Source organism: Schistocerca nitens, chromosome 2 (genome assembly GCF_023898315.1).
Source record: "Schistocerca nitens isolate TAMUIC-IGC-003100 chromosome 2, iqSchNite1.1, whole genome shotgun sequence".
NCBI classification, from domain to species: domain Eukaryota; kingdom Metazoa; phylum Arthropoda; class Insecta; order Orthoptera; family Acrididae; genus Schistocerca; species Schistocerca nitens.
In genome coordinates, this window is record NC_064615.1 from 909,997,930 (window position 1) to 910,018,995 (window position 21,066).

The 21,066-nt window shown below is 41.2% G+C and overlaps 1 protein-coding gene across 2 annotated transcripts; it reads right to left on the reverse strand.

The window, feature by feature from the left end:
* Nucleotides 1-283: 283 nt before the first annotated feature.
* On the reverse strand, nt 284-20,214 carry LOC126234700 (uncharacterized). Of its 2 annotated transcripts, none has more exons than XM_049943441.1 (2): nt 20,039-20,214; nt 284-967 (listed from the first exon to the last, which is right to left on the reverse strand). In XM_049943441.1, the coding sequence occupies exons 1-2, from the start codon at nt 20,051-20,053 to the stop codon at nt 620-622; spliced, it is 363 nt and encodes a 120-aa protein (XP_049799398.1). In that variant the 5' UTR covers nt 20,054-20,214; the 3' UTR covers nt 284-619. The 2 variants fall into 2 exon arrangements, with proteins under 2 accessions (XP_049799398.1, XP_049799399.1); XM_049943442.1 differs by lacking the exon at nt 20,039-20,214 and adding an exon at nt 13,032-13,175.
* Nucleotides 20,215-21,066: the final 852 nt, after the last annotated feature.

Here is a 21,066-nt window from a genome sequence, read left to right on the forward strand (position 1 = left end):
TCTGTGAGGGACGCAGTACGTGGACGGTGGGGAGGTTATTGATGTAGCAAGACGTTGGCTCCGACGTCTACCAGTAGAGTGACGCCTTGTTGGCATATAGGCCTTCGAATTGAACGGAGATTGTGTTGAATGACATGGTTTTGTTGCCCAAAAGATTTGGGAATAATATGGTGTATTGGGATCCTGAATAAAACCAAACTACTTCCAGAAAAATACCTGTTGCGTTACTTATTGAACGCCCCTCGTATAATATAATACGTACATTAAGAGTTCCAATACAACATTTATAAGGTTTGATTTAACTTTATTGCCATCATTTTCATCGGAGCAAGTTACACAGATATATGAAGAAAGGTGGCTCCATTAGGAGAAAAGCTACCGTTTCTACGGATATGTGCAGCAAAGTGTCAATTTCTGGAAGATAAGAATATATGAGAATGAGGAGCAGAACGTGACTAATACGGAAAAACTCTAGTGTGGCATGAGGTTGCCAGAGTACTATAGTACTTGTTCTGTTGTTACAGACGCTATGTGCAAAGTCTGACTGAGGTTTCTATCCTTGCGTTTTCGTAGTGGGCAGAGTTCTCCACGGGCTTTAGTGGGTCTGGAGATTTCCGAGCTAAGCAGTCCAGCCGGCAGCCGCCTGGGGGTAAAGCTTCTGGAAGCACTCCTGCTTGAAGGTGCAGCCGGTGACGACGTTGAAGACGAATCCGGCGGGGCAGGACTTGGGGATAGGCTGCAGTCCGCGCACGGGTCCCATGTAGACGCAGATGCGGAAGACGGGCGAGCAGGCGTCCGAGGTGTCCGGGAAGGCGCCGGGCCCCGGGCACTCGTCCGTCTGCCAGCGCTGCCACCACGAGCCCCAAGGGCTGGCCGCTGGAGAGGCAGCAGCCGCAGCTGCAGCAGAGGGGGCAGCAACAGCGGTCTGCGCCAGCAGCGACAGGGCCACCACCGCCAGCAACGCCATCTGTTGACATGGAGAACAGCATTGCGTTAAGGGGGACGTTCACGAAAACACATTTAAAAGATGCACCAAGTTCCTCGCATTACACAGTATACACACTACTGGCCATTAAAATTTCTACACCACGAAGATGACGTGCTACAGACGTTAAATTTAACCGACAGGAAGAAGATGCTGTGATATGCAAATGATTAGCTTTTCAGAGCTTTCACACAAGGCTGGCGCCGGTGGCGACACCTACAACGTGCTGACACGAGGAAAGTTTCCAACCGATTTCTCATACACAAACAGCAGTTGACCGGCGTTGCCTGGTAAGACATTGTTGTGATGCCTCGTGTAAGGAGGAGAAATGCGTACCAACACGTTTCAGACTTTGATAAAGGTCGGATTGTACCCTATCGCGATTGCGGTTCATCGTATCGCGACATTGCTGCTCGAGTTGGTCGAGATCCAATGACTGTTAGCAGAATATGGAATCGGTGGGTTCAGGAGGGTAATACGGAACGCCGTGCTGGATCCCAGCGGCCTCGTATCACTAGCAGTCGATATGACAGGCATCTTATTCTCATTGCTGTAACAGATCGTGCAGCCACGTCTCGATCCCTGAGTCAACAGATGGGGACGTTTGCAAGACAACAACCATCTGCACGAACAGTTCGACAATATTTGCAGCAGCATGGACTATCAGCTCGGAGACCATAGCTGCGGCTACCCTTGACGCTGCATCACAGACAGAAGCGCCTGCGATGGTGTACTCAACGACGAACCTGGGTGCACGAATGGCAAAACGTCATTTTTTCGGATGACTCCACGTTCTGTTTACAGCATCATGATGGTCGCATCCGTGTCTGGCGACATCGCGGTGAACGCACATTGGAAGTGTTTATTCGTCATCGCCATACTGGCCTATCACCCGGCGTGATGGTATGTGGTGCCATTGGTTACACGTCTCGGTCACCTCTTGTTCGCATTGACGGCACTTTGAACAGTGGACGTTACATTTCAGATGTGTTACGACCCGTGGCTCTACCCTTCATTTTACGACCCTTGGCTCTACCCTTCATTCGATCCCTGTGAAACCCTACATTTCAGCAGGATAATGCACGACCGTATGTTCCAGGTCCTGTACGGGCCTTTCTGGAAAAAGAAAATGTTCGACTGCTGCCCTGGCCAGCACATTCTCCAAATCTCTCACCAATTGAAAACGTCTGGTCAATGGTGGCCGAGCAACTGGCTCGTGACAATACGCCAGTCACTACTCTTGATGAACTGCGGTATCGTGTTGAAGCTGCATGGGCAGCCGTACCTGTACGCGCCATCCAAGCTCTGTTTGACTTAATGGCCAGGCGTATCATGGCCGTTATTAACGCCAGAGGGGGTTGTTCTGGGTACTGATTTCTCAGGATCTACGCACCCAAGTAGAGTGAAAATGTAATCACATGTCAGTTCTAGTATAATATATTTGTCCAATGAATACCCGTTTATCATTTGCATTTCTTCTTGGTGTAGCAGTTTTAATAGCTGTGTATTAAACGTCTTTATGGTATTTAAAATTTTATTTTCAGGAACTATTTTCTGTGCTTAATCTCTTTGCATGTAGTAAGCTTCTCTCATGAAGTTTTCTGAATTTATCGACTAGGAGAATTTCAATAATTTGTAATTATAATTAAGTGTAATACAAAATCCATGCAAAATTCCAAGCGCTTTCCCACTTATTTCACTTTACTCTTCAGGCAACATTTATTGCATTCATAGAAATAACAGTACATAATCTCATAATTCTAGCCTGCATAGATTCTGAGAAAAGGTACACACACTTTAAAAAAACATAATTTCCAGGAAATGCAATTTGAAGTTAAATCTAATGTTTCTTCTTATGACATATCTTCAGATGGCCACATGTTTGTACTCAAGGTCCTCTCTCCCTTCAAGGCTTCTCTCCCAGTTTCTTGTTTTCGGCCTTCTTTCCTTTATTACATCTTCAAATGACTTTTCAGCTGCAGAGAGGCGCTACAAATCTATTTTTCTCAAGATGTCTTGAATGAAATTTCCTATCTTAAATCCCAGTCTCTCTAAGACCTCCCTACGTTCCCGTCATTAAATACTAGAACTGCATCATAAGTTGCAGTTCTGGTAACTGTAACATACAAAAATGTGGTTTTAGGGTATTGTTCCGATATGAGTGAATTTAGTGACTCATTTGGATTCTGGATTTTGCCATGAACACGCATTTCTAGAAGTTCAGGATCGGCCAGAAACATGTAAGTGGGCTTGGCAATATCCAGGATACAATTTGGAAGCCTTTCCTTGTGAATGTAGGGGTTGTTATCTCTTTGAGACTATAGATATTTACACGAGCTAGTGCGGCACAGCGGGGGTAAGCTACTTCGAACAGCATAGTGAACGCATCATTGTAGCCAAGACAGACACAAAGTCCACGCCTACCACATTTGCACAAGTATATATGCCAACTAGCTCCGCAGATGACGAAGAGATTGAAGAAATGTCTGACGAGATAAAAGAAATTATTCAGATAGTGAAGGGAGACGAAAATTAAATAGTCATGGGGGACTGGAATTCGATAGTAGGCAAAGGAAGAGAAGGAAAAGTAGAAGGTGAATATGGAATGGGGTAAGGAATGAAAGAGAAAGCCGCCTTGTAGAATTTTGCACAGAGTATAACTTAATCACAGCTAACACTTGGTTTAAGAATCATCAAAGAAGGTTGTATTCGTAGAAGAGGCCTGGAGGTACTGGAAGGTTTCAGACAGATTATATTATGGTAAGAAAGAAATTTAGGAACTAGGTTTTAAATTGTAAGACATATCCACGAGCAAATGTGGACTCGGACCACAATCTATTGGTTATGAACTGTAGATTAAAACTGAAGAAACTGTAAAAAGGCAGAAGATGAGACCCGTATAAACTGAAAGAACCAGAGATTGTAGAGTGTTTCAGAGAGAGCATTAGGGAACGATTGACAAGAATGGGGGAAAGAAATACAGTGGAAGAAGAGATGAAATAGTGAAGGCAGCAGAGGATCAAGTAGGAAAAAAGACAGGGGCTAGTAGAAATCCTTGGGTAACAGAAGAGATATTGAATTTAACTGATGAAAGGAGAAAATGTAAAAATGCTGTAAATGAAGCAGCCAAAAAGGAATATAAACGTCTCAAAAATGAGATCGACAGGAAGTGCAAAATAGCTAAGCAGGGATGGCTAGAGGACAAATGTAAGGAGGCAGAGGCACATATCACTAGCGGTAAGATAGATAAGCCTACAGGAAAATTAAAGAGACCTTTGGAGAAAAGAGAACCACTTGTTTGAATATCAAGGGCTCAGGTGGAAAACCAGTACTAAGCAAAGAAGGGAAAGCAGTAAGGTGGAAGGAGTATATAGAGGGTCTATACAAGGGCGATGTATTGGAGGGCAATAATGTGGAGATGGAAGAGGACGTAGATGAAGATGAAATGGGAGATACGATACTGCGTGAAGAGTTTGACTGAGCACTGAAAGACCTCAGTCAAAACAAGGCCCTGGGAGTAGACAACATTCCATTAGAACTGCTTATGGCCTTGGGAGAGCGAGCCATGACAAAACTCTATCATCCGGTGAGCAAGGTGTATGAGAGAGGCGGAATACCCTCATACTTCAAGAACAATGTAATAATTCCAATTCCAAAGAAATCAGGTGTTGACGGGTGTGAAAATTACCAAACTATCACTTCAATAAGTTACGGCTGCAAAATACAAACACGAATTCTTTACAGATGAATGGAAAAATTGCTAGAAGCCGACCTTGGAGAAGATCAGTTTGGATTCCGTAGAAACGCTGGAACACGTGAGGCAATACTGACCCTACAACTTATCTTAAAAAATAGATTAAGAAAAGGCAAACCTACTATTCTGGCATTTGTAGACTTAGAGAAAGCTTTTCACAATGTTGACTGGAATATTCTCTTTCAATTTCTGAAGGTGCCAGGGTTCAAACACAGGGAGCGAAAGGCTTTATACAATTAGTACAGAAAGCAGATGGAATTTATAAAAATCGAGGGGCATAAAAGAGAAGCAGTGGTTGGGAAGGGAGTGAGACAGGGTTGTAACCTATCCCCGATGTTATTCATCTGTATACTGAGCAAGCAGTTAAGGAAAAAAAAGAAAAATTCGAATTAGGAATTAAAGTCCAGGGAGAAGAAATAAAAACGTTAAGGTTTTCCGATGACATTGTAATTCTGTCAGAGACAGCAAAGTACTTGGAAGAGCAGTTGAACGGAATAGACAGTGTCTTGAAAGGGAGATATAAGATGAACAACAAAAGGAAAACGAGAATAATGGAATGTAGTCGAATTAAATCAAGCGATGCTGCGGGAATTAGATTAGGAAATGAGACACTTAAAGTAGTAAATGGGTTTTGCTATTTGGGGAGCAAAGTAACTGATGATCGTCGAAGTAGAGAGGACGTAAAATGTAGACTGGCAATGGCAAGGAGCGCTTCTGAAGAAGAGAAGTTTGTTAATATCAAGTATAGATTTAAGTGTGAGGAAGTCTTTTCTGAAAGTATTTGTTTGCAGTGTAGCCATGTATGAAAGTGAAACATGGACAATAAATAGTTTTTAGACGAGAAGAGAATAGAAGCGTTCAAAATGTGGTGTTACAGAAGAACGCTGAAGATTAGATGGGCAGATCACGTAACTAATGAGGAGCTACTGACCAGAACTGGGGAGAAGAGGAATTTGTGGCACAACTTGACTAGGAGAAGGGATCGGTTGGTAGGACGTGTTCTGGGGCGTCAATGGATCACCAATGTAGTTTTGAAGGGCAGCATGGAGGGTAAAATAGGAGGGAGACCAAGAGATGAATACACTAAGCAGATTCAGAAGGATGTCGGTTGCAGTAGGTAATTCGAGATGAAGAAGCTTGCATGGAGAGCTGCATCAAACCAGTCTCTGGACTGAAGACCACAACAACAACAATTGTGTGGCACAGATGATGAATTGTATTTTCATCTATTGACACCATGTGGTAATATCTATCCCAAACTATTTTTCATACCAGTTACATTACATACATTCCGTTTGATAGCCTTGCCACAGTACACTTGAAGGGTGTCTGTCATCGTCTTTGAGAGTCTGTTGTGTCCACCAATTCCCTTTCCATCTTCTAACTATTTGTCTTTCATATCACTAACAAAAGTCAAAGATGATATATAAAACCAAAGAGTATATGTCGTTGCTTTCTAGATGCATCCTCTGCAAGTTTTCTTGAAAGTAATCCACGGAATCGTTGTTCACCTAGTTAGTATCGAAGGGTTACTTCGAAAAATGGTGTTGGCACGAAGGTTGCGTCACACATTTAATTATATTTCAGGCACTTCGGATGTGATATAATCTCTGAAACTTCGGGTATTTATAGTCATGAGCTCTGCTACTAAATAAAAATAAACTCAAAATTGATATTTTCGGTCTGATTCATGAACGTCCCTCTTAAGGAGATATAGTTCTGTTTTCTGTTCTGTAATGTACCTTAGAGTGTCCTGAAAATGTTGGTGTGTCATATATTTAAAACAATAAGACCTTCAAATTATTATTTTTTTTTAATTTGACATGTGACTGACAATTTTCACCAACTCATCTACACTGTCACAGTTGACCAGTCACATCTTGGGTACTACACAGTCTAGAAGGCTGTGAGCTGCCTTGTTTTGACGCCAGTGTTATCTCTCAGTAGTTAGCATTACAAACATTCAAATCAGTCCTTTCATTCTGGAACTAGTTTATTAGATAACAATGTGCTAACCAGCGATTTCTTTAATGCACTTATATATATATATATATATATATATATATATATATATATATATATATATATATATATATATATATACTGTTCTTTTATATGTATATAAAATGACTAAGCGTAAAAAGAAACGCAAAATGCTGGTAACCGATATCTGAAATCTGAATTTGCGCCTGAAATGAAGGAAGTGTAAATAACCACAAATATGTTTCTGTAGTGGCTACGCCCCATAGTGCCTGGTGTATAAATATAGGCAAGCTGAGTTTTCTGGTAATCTGGATGCATTTACACATAAACATTATCTTCCTCTGATTGTAATGGAGGCAATCAAACCTATTTTCAAAGATGTGGAACATCCAGAACTACTGTATAAATGTTTTCTTGGGAAACCCATAATGTGACATTCCCTTCAATAATGTTGTGTGATGCCATGTACCTAAAACCTGCTTTTTGCCCTCATGACTCTAAAGTCAGCAGTGTCCCACAATGCAATAACATTTATAGTGGGAACCATTAAGGACTGAAGGTTCTGGAAGGGTTAGGGGTGAGATTAGAGCAGAATAAAGCTCGAAAAATGTGAGGACTAGATGTGCTTCATATAAACCAAGCCGAGTTCGCTGCCAATCAAATCATGAAAAAGCAGGGAATTAAAGAAGAGGGCAAGCATTGAGCGAATGTAACCCTGAAGAGGACATTGAATGTGGACCCTGACAATCCTAGTGCATGAAAGAGTCAGAACAGTAAGTCAGCACGAATGTTTGCAAGTGAAAATCTTAAAATTCAATGTCTCGGAACTACTTTATTTACTATGAATGACCCAAGAATAGGGCTTAACACACACAGAACTATAATAATAAAGATTTCCTGTTTCATTTTTTACGTCACTTTATTTACAAAATATCTGCCATATAAATTAACTGTTTGAGAAAATTTCACTGCCTCATACTTAATTGTTTCAATAATTCTAGTTCAGTAGATCTACAAAAATAGATTCATTAATTATTGAATATCGGAAGTTTGTATTTAAAAACTTTCCCAAATAATGGTTCACAAAGTTTGGTAATTTCATATTGGTAGCATCCGACATAGGACATCTCCCCTTAAGGTCGACTAACATGAGAAACTTTCTTGCGTCAGTCGAAAGTACAATCCTACGTACTATAAATGGAAATTTGTAACTGGATTGAGTATTTCTTGGTAGGAAGGAGGCAACATGTTATCTTGGATGGAGAGTCATCGACAAATGTAACCTAACCTAACCTAATCTAACCTAAGTAACTGCAGGTGTGCCCCTTAAATCTGTGCTGGGACCCTTACTCGTCGTGTAGTATATTAATGCCCTTACCAACAATTTTAATAGCAGCATCAGACTTTCTACAGGTGACATAGTTATCTACAACGAAAAACTGTCTGAAAACAGTCTGCGCAAATATACAGTCGGATCTTGATAAGATTTCAAAGTGGTGCAAAGACTGGCACATTCCTTTGAGTGTTCAGAAATGTGAAATAGTGTACTTCACAGTACGAAAAAATGTAGTATCCTATGACTACAATATCACTGAGTCACAGTTGGAATCAGTCAACTCATACAGATTTGTAGGAATATGAAATGGAATGATCGCCTAAGCTCACTTGTAGGTGAAGAAGGAGGCAGACTTCGATCATCGGTAGAATTCTTGGAAAGTGCAGTCATTCTAAAAGCAAATTGGTTACGAAAGACTCATACTACCTATCCTAGAATACTGTTCGTACACAGAGAAGGGCAGCACAAGTGGTCACTCTCTTGTTTGGGCCGCAGTAGAGTGTCACAGAGATGTTGAAAGAACTTAACTGGCTGACTCTTGAAGATAGACATAATATGTCCCACGCAAGTTCCAAGAGCCAACCTCAAACGTTGAATCTAGTAATACGCTACAACCCCCTACAGATCGCTCCCGTAGGTATCACGCAAACAAGATTAGACTACTTGAAGATTCAACACAGGCGTACAAGCAGTCTTTGTTCCCATATGTGACTATGATGGGAAGTACCATCTGATATGCACTTCACAGTGATTTAAAGATATGGATGTAGTTGTAGATGTCGATGGGAGGGAATTGCTGCATGTATGCGTTTTGTTTCTTCTTCCAAAGCCCTTCAAGTAAAGATCCTATTCCTATCATTGTAATTGGCCCAGATTTATCCCAGTGACGCAATTTACATCATTTTTTAATACTGCAACGAATATTGAAGAACAGTCTGGAATAATATTTAAAACCAACGTACTGTATCAACTAATATCCCTCTGTTAATACGAATAAAATGCCTCTAATGCAGACAAACTACAGCATCATACGAGAGAACGTAATATAGCATAACCATCTGTAGCCGTCAAAATTAATTACAATGAGAAAAAATAATGTATAGCCAAGGAACTAAAAAGAAACTAGTACAAATTAATAGTGAAGTCAAAAAAGCAGGTACGCTATTAGCTCGAAAAATGTGTTACTAATTGTGACTAGTAGGTTATAATGGAGAGCGAATGGCTGAGTTTGGTTTATGGAAGAATTCTGGGAGACGGTAGCTGTTCTATAAAGAAGAGCGCCTATAGAATATTTGCAAAATTCGTTTTTGAGCGCTGCCGTAGTGTTTGGGATCCCCAACATGTCAGATTAAAAGTAGACATCAAAGCAGTTCAGACGTGTGCTTCTAAATTTGTTTCCAGTAGTTCCGATGAAAATGCTTCTGCTACAGAAATGCATCGTGAATTCAAATGGGAATCCCTGGGGAGAATGTGACATTCTTTTCGGGAAACACTGTTGAGAATATTTAGATAACCTGATCTGCGGCTGTCTGCAGTGATGGGTCACAACGTCAAAGGAAACATATTGGCATTCGTCATAAGCAGTGTAGGAAAATCATGAAAATTTACATGTTTATAGCTGGACAGGGTTTTAAATCCACATCCTCGTAAGAACTTATCACTGAGCCACACCTCTAGATAATACTGACGTCAACAGTGAGCATGAGTTAAGGTGTGTGTGTGTGTGTGGGTGGGTGGGTGGGTGGGTGGGTGGGTGGGTGGGTATCGGCCATACATTTCCTTTTTTATTTCCACCTTTAAAGTGGTGATGCTACGTCGACGCAGCAAACATATTTGGAATAAGGCTACAAATGTTGGGTGGGGTTGATCGTTTCAGTAATTGTTTTGGAAATGCGTTTCATGTTGAGTAACGAGCCGCACACAGTATTTAAACCTGCTAGATTGGAGATGTGAGCCGTGACGGCAACGCAATATCGACCCGGGCAGCACAGAACTTGGAGAAGCTTTCGACGACCTAACAATTTGTCAACGCCAGCCTCAGATTCGAATTGATACCTGCATGATTGTAGTAATACTTTTAGTTACGCTAGACCAGAATATTTTACATTCAACTGAATATTGTCTGTATTATATGAAAGATAGTTAGGGATTATATGGCAGAGTCATTGTATATATATACTTTCAGAATATATTTTACGTGGTATGAGAATTGAGTGACTATGTGATGAACTTATTTTGAATTTATTACAATACACGGAGGTGACTAAAGTCGTGGGATAGCGATATGTATGTATACATATGGCGATAGTGTCGCGTACGTAAGGTAGAAAATGGCAATGCATCGGTGTAGCTGTCATAAGTACTCAGGTGGCCGCAAGACGGAAAATAACAGACTTTTAACCCGGAAAGGTAGTCGGAGCTAGACGCATGGGTCATTACATTTCGTAAATCGTTAGGCAGTTCAATATTCTGCGATCCACAGTGACTAGTGCGTACCGAGAATACCACATTTCAGGCATTACCTTTCACTAATAACAACGCAGTGGCCGATGGCCATCACTTAACGACCCAGTGTTGTTACTACTTACAGACAAGCAACACTGTGTGAAGTAACCGCAGAAACGGATGGGGTACGTACGGCATACGTATCCGTTATGGCAGTGCGGCGAAACTTGGCGCTGATGGACTATGACAGCACACGACCGAGCCAGCGCCTTTGCTAACAGCACGACATTGTTTGCAGAACCTCTCCTGGGCTCGTTACCGTGTCGATTGGACCCTAGGCAGCTGCAAAACCGTGGGCTGGTCAGGTGAGTCCCGATTGCAGTTGGTAAGAGCTGATGGTAGGGTTCGAGTGTGGCGCAGACCCAACGGAGCATGGATCCAAGTTGTTAACAAGGTACTGTGTTAGCTAGTGGTGGCTTCGTAATAGTGTGGGCTGTGTTTACACGGGATTGACTGGATCCTCTGCTCCAACTGAACCGATCATTGACTGAAAATGGTTTTATTCGGCTAATTGGAGACGGAATTTTTGTGGATGACAATGTGCTACGTCACAAGGCTACAGTTGTTGAAGAACATTCTGGACCATTCAAGCGAATGATTTGGCATCCTGATCGCACGACATTAATCCCATCGAACATTCATGGGACATAATTCAGAGATGAGTCCGTGCACAAAATCCTACACCGGCAACACTTTCGCAGTTATGGACGACTACTGAAGCACCATGGCTCATTGTTTCTGCAACTTCTAACGACTTTTTGAGTCCAGACCACGTCCAGTTGCTGCGCGATGCAGGCATAAGTAGGTTCGACACGATATTATGAGGTAAATCATGACTTTCTATACCTCATTGTACAGTGCAAGTTGCCATTCACTTAAAGCTTGAGATGGGTTGCAGGAAGAGAAAATTATTCTTTGGGTGTAGTGATTTACTGCTTCGAAATTGTTATTCGCCTTTAGCTAAGGAACTTTTGCTATTGTGAAAATTACGTATGTTTTGGGTATTCAAATGCGAATTTAGGGCCCCAAGAAGAAGTACTCATACGTTGCACATAGCAGAGGATTTTTGTTTTAGTCCTCTTTTTATGGACGGTTCACCCTAGCCATATTCGTAGAGGTGTTATTCAGCGTGAAATGCGCCCTTGAGAACTCGATGTTGGATATACCCAGTCTTTCTGGCCAGTTATTGAGAGAGCCACAACAAGTTTCACATGACACAAATGGTACCATTACCGGTTTCAATTTCTTACCAATCTTCATATGGTCTGTTTGAGAAGAAAGAAAAAGGATGATAGTTCTGGTCCTAAATTGAGAATCAAACTTCCATACACAGTTAAACATATATGAATATATTACACAGTAAGTCGTCAAATTGTATCTCGTCAATTGAGCACAGATGTGTTTGCACTGTAAACGCCGCTCCAGCCCTCTTCTGTTGACGATTTGCTATGTAAGATATTTCTCTACGGATAGTTGTATATGGAAAATAAATTTATAGCTTAGTTCCCTAGCGTTTCACCTTCTTCTTTTTTTCAGATATCGAGAAGTTGTAACAATGGAAATTTGTACCGAAATGCAGGAGGATCTGCAACGAATTGACGCATGGTGCAGGGAATGGCAATTTAATCTCAATGTAGACAAGTGTAATGTGCTGCGAATACATAGAAAGAAAGATCCTTTATCATTTAGCTACAATATAGCAGGTCAGCAACTGGAAGCAGTTTATTCCATACATTATCTGCGAGTAGGCATTAGGAGTGATTTAAAATGGAAAGACCACATAAAATTAATCGTCGGTAAATCAGATGCCAGACTGAGAGTCATTCGAAAAATCCTAAGGAAATGCAGTCAGAAAACAAAGGAAGTAGGTTACAGTACAATTGTTCTCCCACTGCTTGAATACTGCTCACCGGTGTGGGATCCGTACCAGATAGGGTTGATTGAAGAGATAGAGAAGATCCAACGGAGAGCAGCGCGCTTCGTTACAGGATCATTTAGTAATCGCGAAAGCGTTACGGAGATGATAGATAAAATCCAGTGGAAGACTCTGCAAGAGAGACGCTCAGTAGTTTTGTTGAAGTTTTGAGAACATACTTTCATCGAGGAGTCAAGCAGAATATTGCTCCCTCCTACGTATATCTCGCGAAGAGACCCTGAGAATAAAATCAGAGAGATTAGAGCCCACACAGAGGCATACTGACAATCTTTCTTTCCAAGTAAAAATACGAGACTGGAATAGAAGGGAGACCCGATAGAGGTACTCAAGGTGCCCTCCGCCACACACCGTCAGGTGGCTTGCGGAGTATGGATGTAGATTTAGATCCCCTGATGATGACTTCATAACAAGTCTAAACCATTAATGTTACCACTTGTGCGACCTGAGACTAAAATACTTGCTTGCTGTAGTTTCCAACTCACACCGAAGCACAACGTACAGGCTAAGGAATCAAGAGAAGAATAATGCCTACCATTTTTGCGTCAGAAGCGATTCCAGTTCCACAAAGGCTAGAGGACCTCAGAGTGCTGCCGTGAATCACTGTTCTCGTTACTGTGCGAGAAGCTACACTGATATTTCCGTGGAGACTGCGCCGCGAAATGATGCTGCTTTTACAGCACGCTTCTGAGCCTATCTCTCACTGTTGTTCATGGTCGCCGACTGCCACCGTGAGGCTCAGAGGTTCTCGCTTGATAAGGCCCTAAAGAGGACAGCCTGTTTCTTGTACTCGCCGCTGGCTTCTGAATTAGCTTCCGATCGATGTACAACACTTTGTTTAAAGCGACCAAAAATTTGTAAACACTTGTACGTTTACTTTCTTTTTCGATGTTTACATTTTTCTCTTTCTTTTGCCACAATTTACATCATTCCCGGTATTTCTCTGCCTTTTATAAATCAAACACTCTACAGATGAGCTTTTTCCAGGAATTATTATCTTGGGAGTTAACCAACAGAGAAAAAAATTACAGTGCCTATCCTCCTTGTCAAAAGGGCGATTATGAGCAAAGAAAACTGCACTGAGCGTCTACAGTTATATCTCCATCTAAACTCAACTAAACTCCGTTCGAAATGGCCATGAAGGTGCAACGGTTTCGACTGGCCGCCGTGTCATCCTTAGCCCACAAGCGTCACTGGATGCGGATATGGAGGAACACGTGGTCAGCACACCGCTCTTCCGGCCGTAAGTCAGTTTACGAGGCTGGAGCCGCCACTTGTCACTCAAGTAGCTCCTCAGTTTGCCTCACAAGGGCTGAGTGCACCCCACTTACCAACAGTGCTCAGCAGACCACATGGTCACCCAACCAAGTGCTAGCACAGCCCGACAGCGCTTAACTTCGGTGACCTGGCGTAAATCGGTGTTACCACTGCGGCAAGACCGTTGGGATATCTCCGGCTAGATCACGCAAACCTCTTTAAGGATGATACTTGGGGTACCACTATCATTTATTCTCTTGCCGGACTGTTCTATTTGAGAATTCTACATGCCTGATTTTCTTCAACTACACTTTAGTACATGTAAGTCGGACTGAGTAATATTTTCCTCGTATCTAGGAACATACACTCTCAGAATTTAGAAGTAAACTTTTCCGTGGCGCACAACGCCTCTCTTACAGTGTCTGCGACTTTAAATGTATAAACAGCTTCGTGGTACTCTCACATACTAAATTAATTAGTGACGAAACGCGCTGCTCTTCTTTAAACCTTCTCTATTTCTTCTATTAATCCCAATGGTAAAGATCACAGACTACTGATAAATATTCAAGAATCGGTCGGACGAGGATTTTTGAGCTACTTCCGTTAAGGAATCTATCTGGCATTTGCCTTTCATCAAGGGAAGTGGGTTAAATGAGTATTTCATTAATTTTGAAACAGCTATTCAATCCGAGAAGTTACAAAACCAGACCTGTTTTTGGAATATAATTCTTTTCAATATTTAATTTCTTGTTTAATGCTGTACCATCTTGCCCATAATATACAGAACAGACCTGAGCGCACACGAAAATCCACAGTCACAGTATTATTAACGCATATGTTCTGGGATAAACAACGAATATTTTCATACAATTACAATCCTAATGATTGAACCGACATATATTTCCACACATCTTTACACAGTATATCGTCAGGCGCCGATAGCCATCTACCACCAGAGAGACCAAACAAGAAAAGAGTTTGTTAAAGTAATAAAAATTTAATATTTCTACATGGAAGCACGTGGATTTGTAATATTTATATAATAATTTACTATATATATATATATATATATATATATATATATATATATAATGAGCAAAGAAAACTGCACTGAGCGTCTACAGTTATATCTCCATCTAAACTCAACTAAACTCCGTTCGAAATGGCCATGAATGTGCAACGGTTTCGACTGGCCGCCGATCACAGACTACTGATAAATATTCAAGAATCGGTCGGACGAGGATTTTTGAGCTACTTCCGTTAAGGAATCTATCTGGCATTTGCCTTTCATCAAGGGAAGTGGGTTAAATGAGTATTTCATTAATAATTACCCTGTGTAGTCAGCCGCACCTGCGGTCACCCAACCAAAGAAGTCTCCTGATGTCGAAATAATGACCCTGCCACTGGTACAAACTACTGCTTTGATTTATATATATATAGCCGGTTTATGCGAATAATTGCCACCTTCAGAAGTGATTAATCCATCAAAAGCTTCTTACAGACAAGCAAATTTAGTTAGGCACTTCGAACATCTCAGAGTCATTTAACATTTCAATGAATGTACGAACGTCATATGATAAAAAGAGTCTTGGCGAAATAAATTTTTTACGTAGAGTTTCCCAATATTTCAAAAAATTATTACAAAACTCTTTTAATGCCTACATCGTATTCACATAATAAAATTAAAATATGGTGACTAGCTAATATCTGTTGTAAGTAACAACCATCTTCAGATCATGCCTATATGAAATTTAGATTGGCATGTACCAGTAAAAATCTTTATGCAGTAACATTCATTTGTGTGGAAAGCAACACGAATTAGAAATTTGGTGTTAATAGCAACAACAACACCGAGTCTGGCTTTACGTGATACTTGGACGAGACAGGTTGAACACACTGGTTGTGCCAGTACAAATCGCATCGATCAGTATCTTTCAGTTGTATGACGGGCAAGTTGAGACAAAAAACTTTCATGCAACGGTACAAAATTTAAAATAGTTCTACACCCTTGCTGATGAAATCGAAGTCAATCATGAGATATAAAATGGCCATCGTTATGTCACGTAACTCGTCGGCAACGGGTTCAGCCGGAATGAATTGACTACCCCTACTCATAGTCAAAATAAAACTGACCATGGTAGTCAGTAGAGGTAGTCAAGTCAGTTTTGATCAGTTTTGTTCAGTATTGTTTTGACTTTTAGTGGAGACAGTCAATTTAGTCCAGCAGGTCTCGTTATCGACGAGTTACATGATGTGACCATGGCCATTTTATGTATCATGATTGAAACGGTTTTATCAATCAGGTTGCAGAACCATTTTCAATTTTGCATCGTAGCATAAAAGCTTTTTTGCTGATCTTGCCTGTCATACAATTGCAAGTTAATGATTATGCGATTTCTGCTGGTTTCCAGCTAATTTGTTCAACTTGAGTCTCATCCGAGTATGGTGTTCAGCCAGCCTGTTTTGTTGTTCCTGTTAACACCAAGTTTCTTATTCATTTTGCTTTCTACACAAATGCATGTTACTGCATGATGATTATTACTGGTACACTCAGTTTGTGTTCAATCTGCATTCAATATGAGCATGATCTAAAGATGGTTGTTACTTACAACGGAAACTGGCTAGTCATCGTACTTTGATTTCTTACGTAAATGAAATCTAGGGGGCAAGATTTTTGTATCTTTTTTTTAAATTTTAACAAGTGACACAAAGACTGCTTCCTCCGTTCCTGATAATGTCAGGCATTACTAAGCACAGAATTGTTGACAGTGTATTGAACCTAGGCGTTGCTACCTACTGAAAATAAAAATAAACTTACTTCGTAGAGTAGACATGAAACATATATGACTGCATTTCAACAATATCTGTACCATCAGCCCCTGAGAAACAAAACCGTGATTCTGTGTGAGTATACTTCGGAATATCCATGCCATTGATAAGGCTTCCACTATGCGTCAGGATAATAAAAAACGCGAACTGAAAGTGTAGTCAACCAAGGACTCTCCATTTCGCCAAAAACTTTTTGTCAGCCCTGCAGGAAGTTTCCTGATTTGTAATTATGGTCTTTCATGTACTGCACTGTTTGTTAAGTTGTTCCTGTTCATTTATCTGTACATTTTTTTTAAGTTTTTCGTGCACTTAATAATTACCCTGTGTAGTCAGCCGCACCTGCGGTCACCCAACCAAAGAAGTCTCCTGATGTCGAAATAATGACCCTGCCACTGGTACAAACTACTGCTTTGATTTATATGGATGTATGGGGAACGAAGAAGTAGCCTAATTTCGTTCGATATGGCGAAAGCGTTACGGAGATGATAGATAAAATCCAGTGGAAGACTCTGCAAGAGAGACGCTCAGTAGTTTTGTTGAAGTTTTGAGAACATACTTTCATCGAGGAGTCAAGCAGAATATTGCTCCCTCCTACGTATATCTCGCGAAGAGACCCTGAGAATAAAATCAGAGAGATTAGAGCCCACACAGAGGCATACTGACAATCTTTCTTTCCAAGTAAAAATACGAGACTGGAATAGAAGGGAGAACCGATAGAGGTACTCAAGGTACCCCCCGCCACACACCATCTGGTGGCTTGCGGAGTATGGATGTAGATGTAGAATACAAATCTTATCTTCAACTAAATTTTGTTGGCGATTAAATTATTCGTCTGTCATTATTCCAGGTCTGCTTTTTTCTGTCTCGTTAATGGAAGCTTGCCTATTATAAAAACTGTGTAACTTATAGCTTCTAGTAATAATTATGTCTCTAATAGTAACTCAAGTGACCCACAATGTTACAGACGCTGCGAAATTATTTTTTTAATACTGGCAACGAAATAGACTTTACCGTACTCCATGCTTTTATTACGCATCAGGTTTTCGTACTACGTATGGTTTTGATATGGACGTGACAATATGAATACGTGGAAATGATTTTTATTTCGTTTTTTTGTATCCTGTTCATAACTATCGTTGCCGCTGTGACCTGCGCCGTAACGACAGAGATGGTAATTACAATTGTCGTAGCTCTGTGTGTTTGTGTTTTTCCTTGTTAGAAAACTGTGGGAGAAAATTATTTGTATCATGAAGATTGATTCGTACCGTAGGGCTCAGTGATAATTGGGAGAATTTAAACTAATGAACACATTCGCCAACACTTCCGCGTCATCACCAACGCGGAATGCGACTGGTGTTGCAATAAGTTGATGCTTAAATCTCTGATAACCTTGTCCTGTCTATGCATTAGTTAGATGTTACTTCTCTACAGAATTAAAATTGTAGCATGCATTGCAACAATTGTGGCGCAACCTGACTGGAAGAAGGGATCGACTGGTAGGACACTTACAATGCTTCACTAAGTCTGAAAGGAATACAGTAGATGCTAACAGTGAGTTTTGAAAGATGAAAGCAGCAGAAAGTCAGTTAAGTAAAAAGACAAGACCTGACAGAAATCCTTGATAACACGGGGGGAAGAAAGGAGAAATATAAAAATGCTGAAAACGAAGCAGGCGATAGGGAATACAAACGACTAAAAATAAGATTAACAGGAAGTATAAAATGGCTATGCAGGAAGGTTAGAGGACCAATGTAAGGATTTAGAAGCACATATGATTAGGGGAAAGATAGATACCGCTTACAGGAAAATGAAAGATGTCTTTGGAGAAAGGAGAAGCAGCTGTAAAATGTAAGAGCACATAGATGAAGATGAGATGGGACATATGATACTGCAAGAAGAATTTGACAAAGCACTAAGAGACCTTCGTCGAAACATGGCCCCGGTAGCAGACGACATTCTATCAGATCCTTACCTTGCCTTGGGAGATCCAGCCACGATAAAACTCTATCTGGTGTACAAATTGTACGAGAAGGGCAAATAACCCTCACTTCAATAAGAATGTAATAATTCCAATTCCAAAGGAACCAGGTGCTGATAAGTGTGAATATTACAGAACTATCAGTTTAGTAAGACATGGGTGCAAAATACGAACATGAATTCTCTACAGAAGAATGGAAAAGCTGGTAGAAGCAGACCTGGAGAAGGTTCAGTTTAGAATCCGGAGAAATTTTGGAACACGCGAGGCAGTACTGACCCTATGACGAATCTTAGAAGGTGGATTAAGCAAAGTCAAACCAACGTTTATAGCATTTTTGGCCATTCACACTGTTGACTGGAATATTCTCTTTGAAAGTCTGAAGGCAGCAGGAGTAAAATACAGGGAGCGAAAGGCTATTTACAGCTTGTACAGAAACCAGGTGGCAGTTATAAGGATCAAGGGGCATGTAACGTAAACAGTGGTTGAGAAGGGAGTGAGAGTTTTGTAGCCTACTGCCGATGTGATACAATCTGCATATTCAGCAAAAGGTAAAAAAAGCCATAGAAAAATTTGGTGTAGGAATTAAAAGTTCAGGCAAGAGGTTGGCCGACGACATTGTAATTCTTTCAGGGACAGCAAAGGACTTGGAATAGTAGCTGACTGAAACGGACGGTGTTTTTAATGGAGAATATAAGATGAACATCAATAAAAGCAAAACAAAGAGAGTGGAATATAGTCAACTTAGGTCATGTAATGCTGAGGGAATAACATTAAGAAACGAGACACTTCGAGTAATAGGTGAGTTTTGCTATTTGGATAGTGAAATATCTATTGCTGGCCTACGTAGAGAGGACATAAATCTTTTTTCATGCCATTGACAGTCTACATTTTAGGCTTTTCTGAAAGTATTTATACGGAGTGTAACCACGTAACGACGTGAAACATGGGCGAAAAACAGTTTAGAAAAGAAGAGAACAGAAACTTTTGAAATTTGGTGCTACAGAAGAAGGCTGCAGATTAGACGGGTATATCACGTAACTAAAGATGAGGTTCTGAACAGAATTGGGGAGAAAAGAAATTTGTGGCACAACCTGACTAGAGGAAGGGATCGGTTGATAGGACACATTCTGGGACGTCTAGGGATCACCAGTTTAGTATTGGAAGATATTTTTAGGGGTGGGGACGGGAGGGGGGAATTATCGAGGGAGACCAAGAGATGAACACAGTAAGCCGATTCAGAGGGACGATGTGAGCTGCAGTAGTTATTCGGAGATGAAGAGGCTTCCGCAAGATAGAGTAGCATGGAGAGTTGCATCAAACCACTCTTCGGACAACAACAACACGTAAGTTGGGCGTTGCACTAGGTCGCTTAAAATACGTCATCTTCTGACAGGCTACGTTAAAGCGTGTCGGCATAGTGTGGGTAAAGAAAAGTAAAGTAGGTAGGTAGCGAAAAGTCGTCTGAATCAATGACCTACCTGATATGAAGCCATGTTGATCAGCGGAACGTCTCTTCTTGTCACTCGTTAGCTTGGACTCGACTCTCAGCGTTACTCCACGAACACGACAATATATACCTAAAGCGTCTGTTTTGACCAAAGGCTGCAAATAAAATATGACTGTCGTCGTGTCGCAAACAGCGGCTGACAGTGACGGGATGTAGACGGGAGGATGACAGTCGTTTGAGCACAAAATCTCCGGCAGGGCAGGAAGTTTTACGCAATGTTTCTCCGAAAGGGCGTTATGTGAAGGTGCCTCTCCTTATCTAGGATCCCAGTGCGCCGCACGAGCAAGCAAACAGCGAGATAGCATCGTGAATCACTTCTTCATTTGTTCCACCTGCGGTGCTTGCATTCCTCACTGAGTTCGTGGCAACTTTCTGTAAGCAGACCCATCCGTGAAGTGACGCATGTACGAATTCGAAAAATTAATGAAGGTCTGCAGTGTAATATAACTGCGTTCCTGAATTACAATATTGAATATTGTCCAGACGCGTGGTATAGTGGAAGTTAGTAATGCTGTCCATGTCCTGACGACACATACCGGAGGTTTGCAGGGGTTGGACAAAAACATATGAATACCGCAGAAATGCATGCTTGATGATAAATGCCGATGCTAGAGAAGACTGCAGATTGCGATGTTGTATTCGACCAGAAACGGCACCTGTGCAATTTCCTCAGCACGTTGCAAATGTCAGTCTCTGTTAGAAGGATGTTCTGTGTAGTTGTGAATGCTTTATGCCGGAGCTAAGTGAGTTCTAACGTGGACAAATTGTTGCTGCTCCTATGGTGAGTACTTCTGTAACCAAAACTGTGTGCCGGACCGAGACTCGAAGTCGGTAACTTAGTCTTTCGGGGACGAGTTCTCTACCACTAGGCTATCCAAGCATGAGTCACGACCCCTCCTCACAGCTCTACTTCCGCCATTACCTCGTCTCCTACCTTCCAAACTTCAAAGATCCCTGGTTCTAAGTCTCATATCAGGGCACACTCAGCCGCAAAGTGAA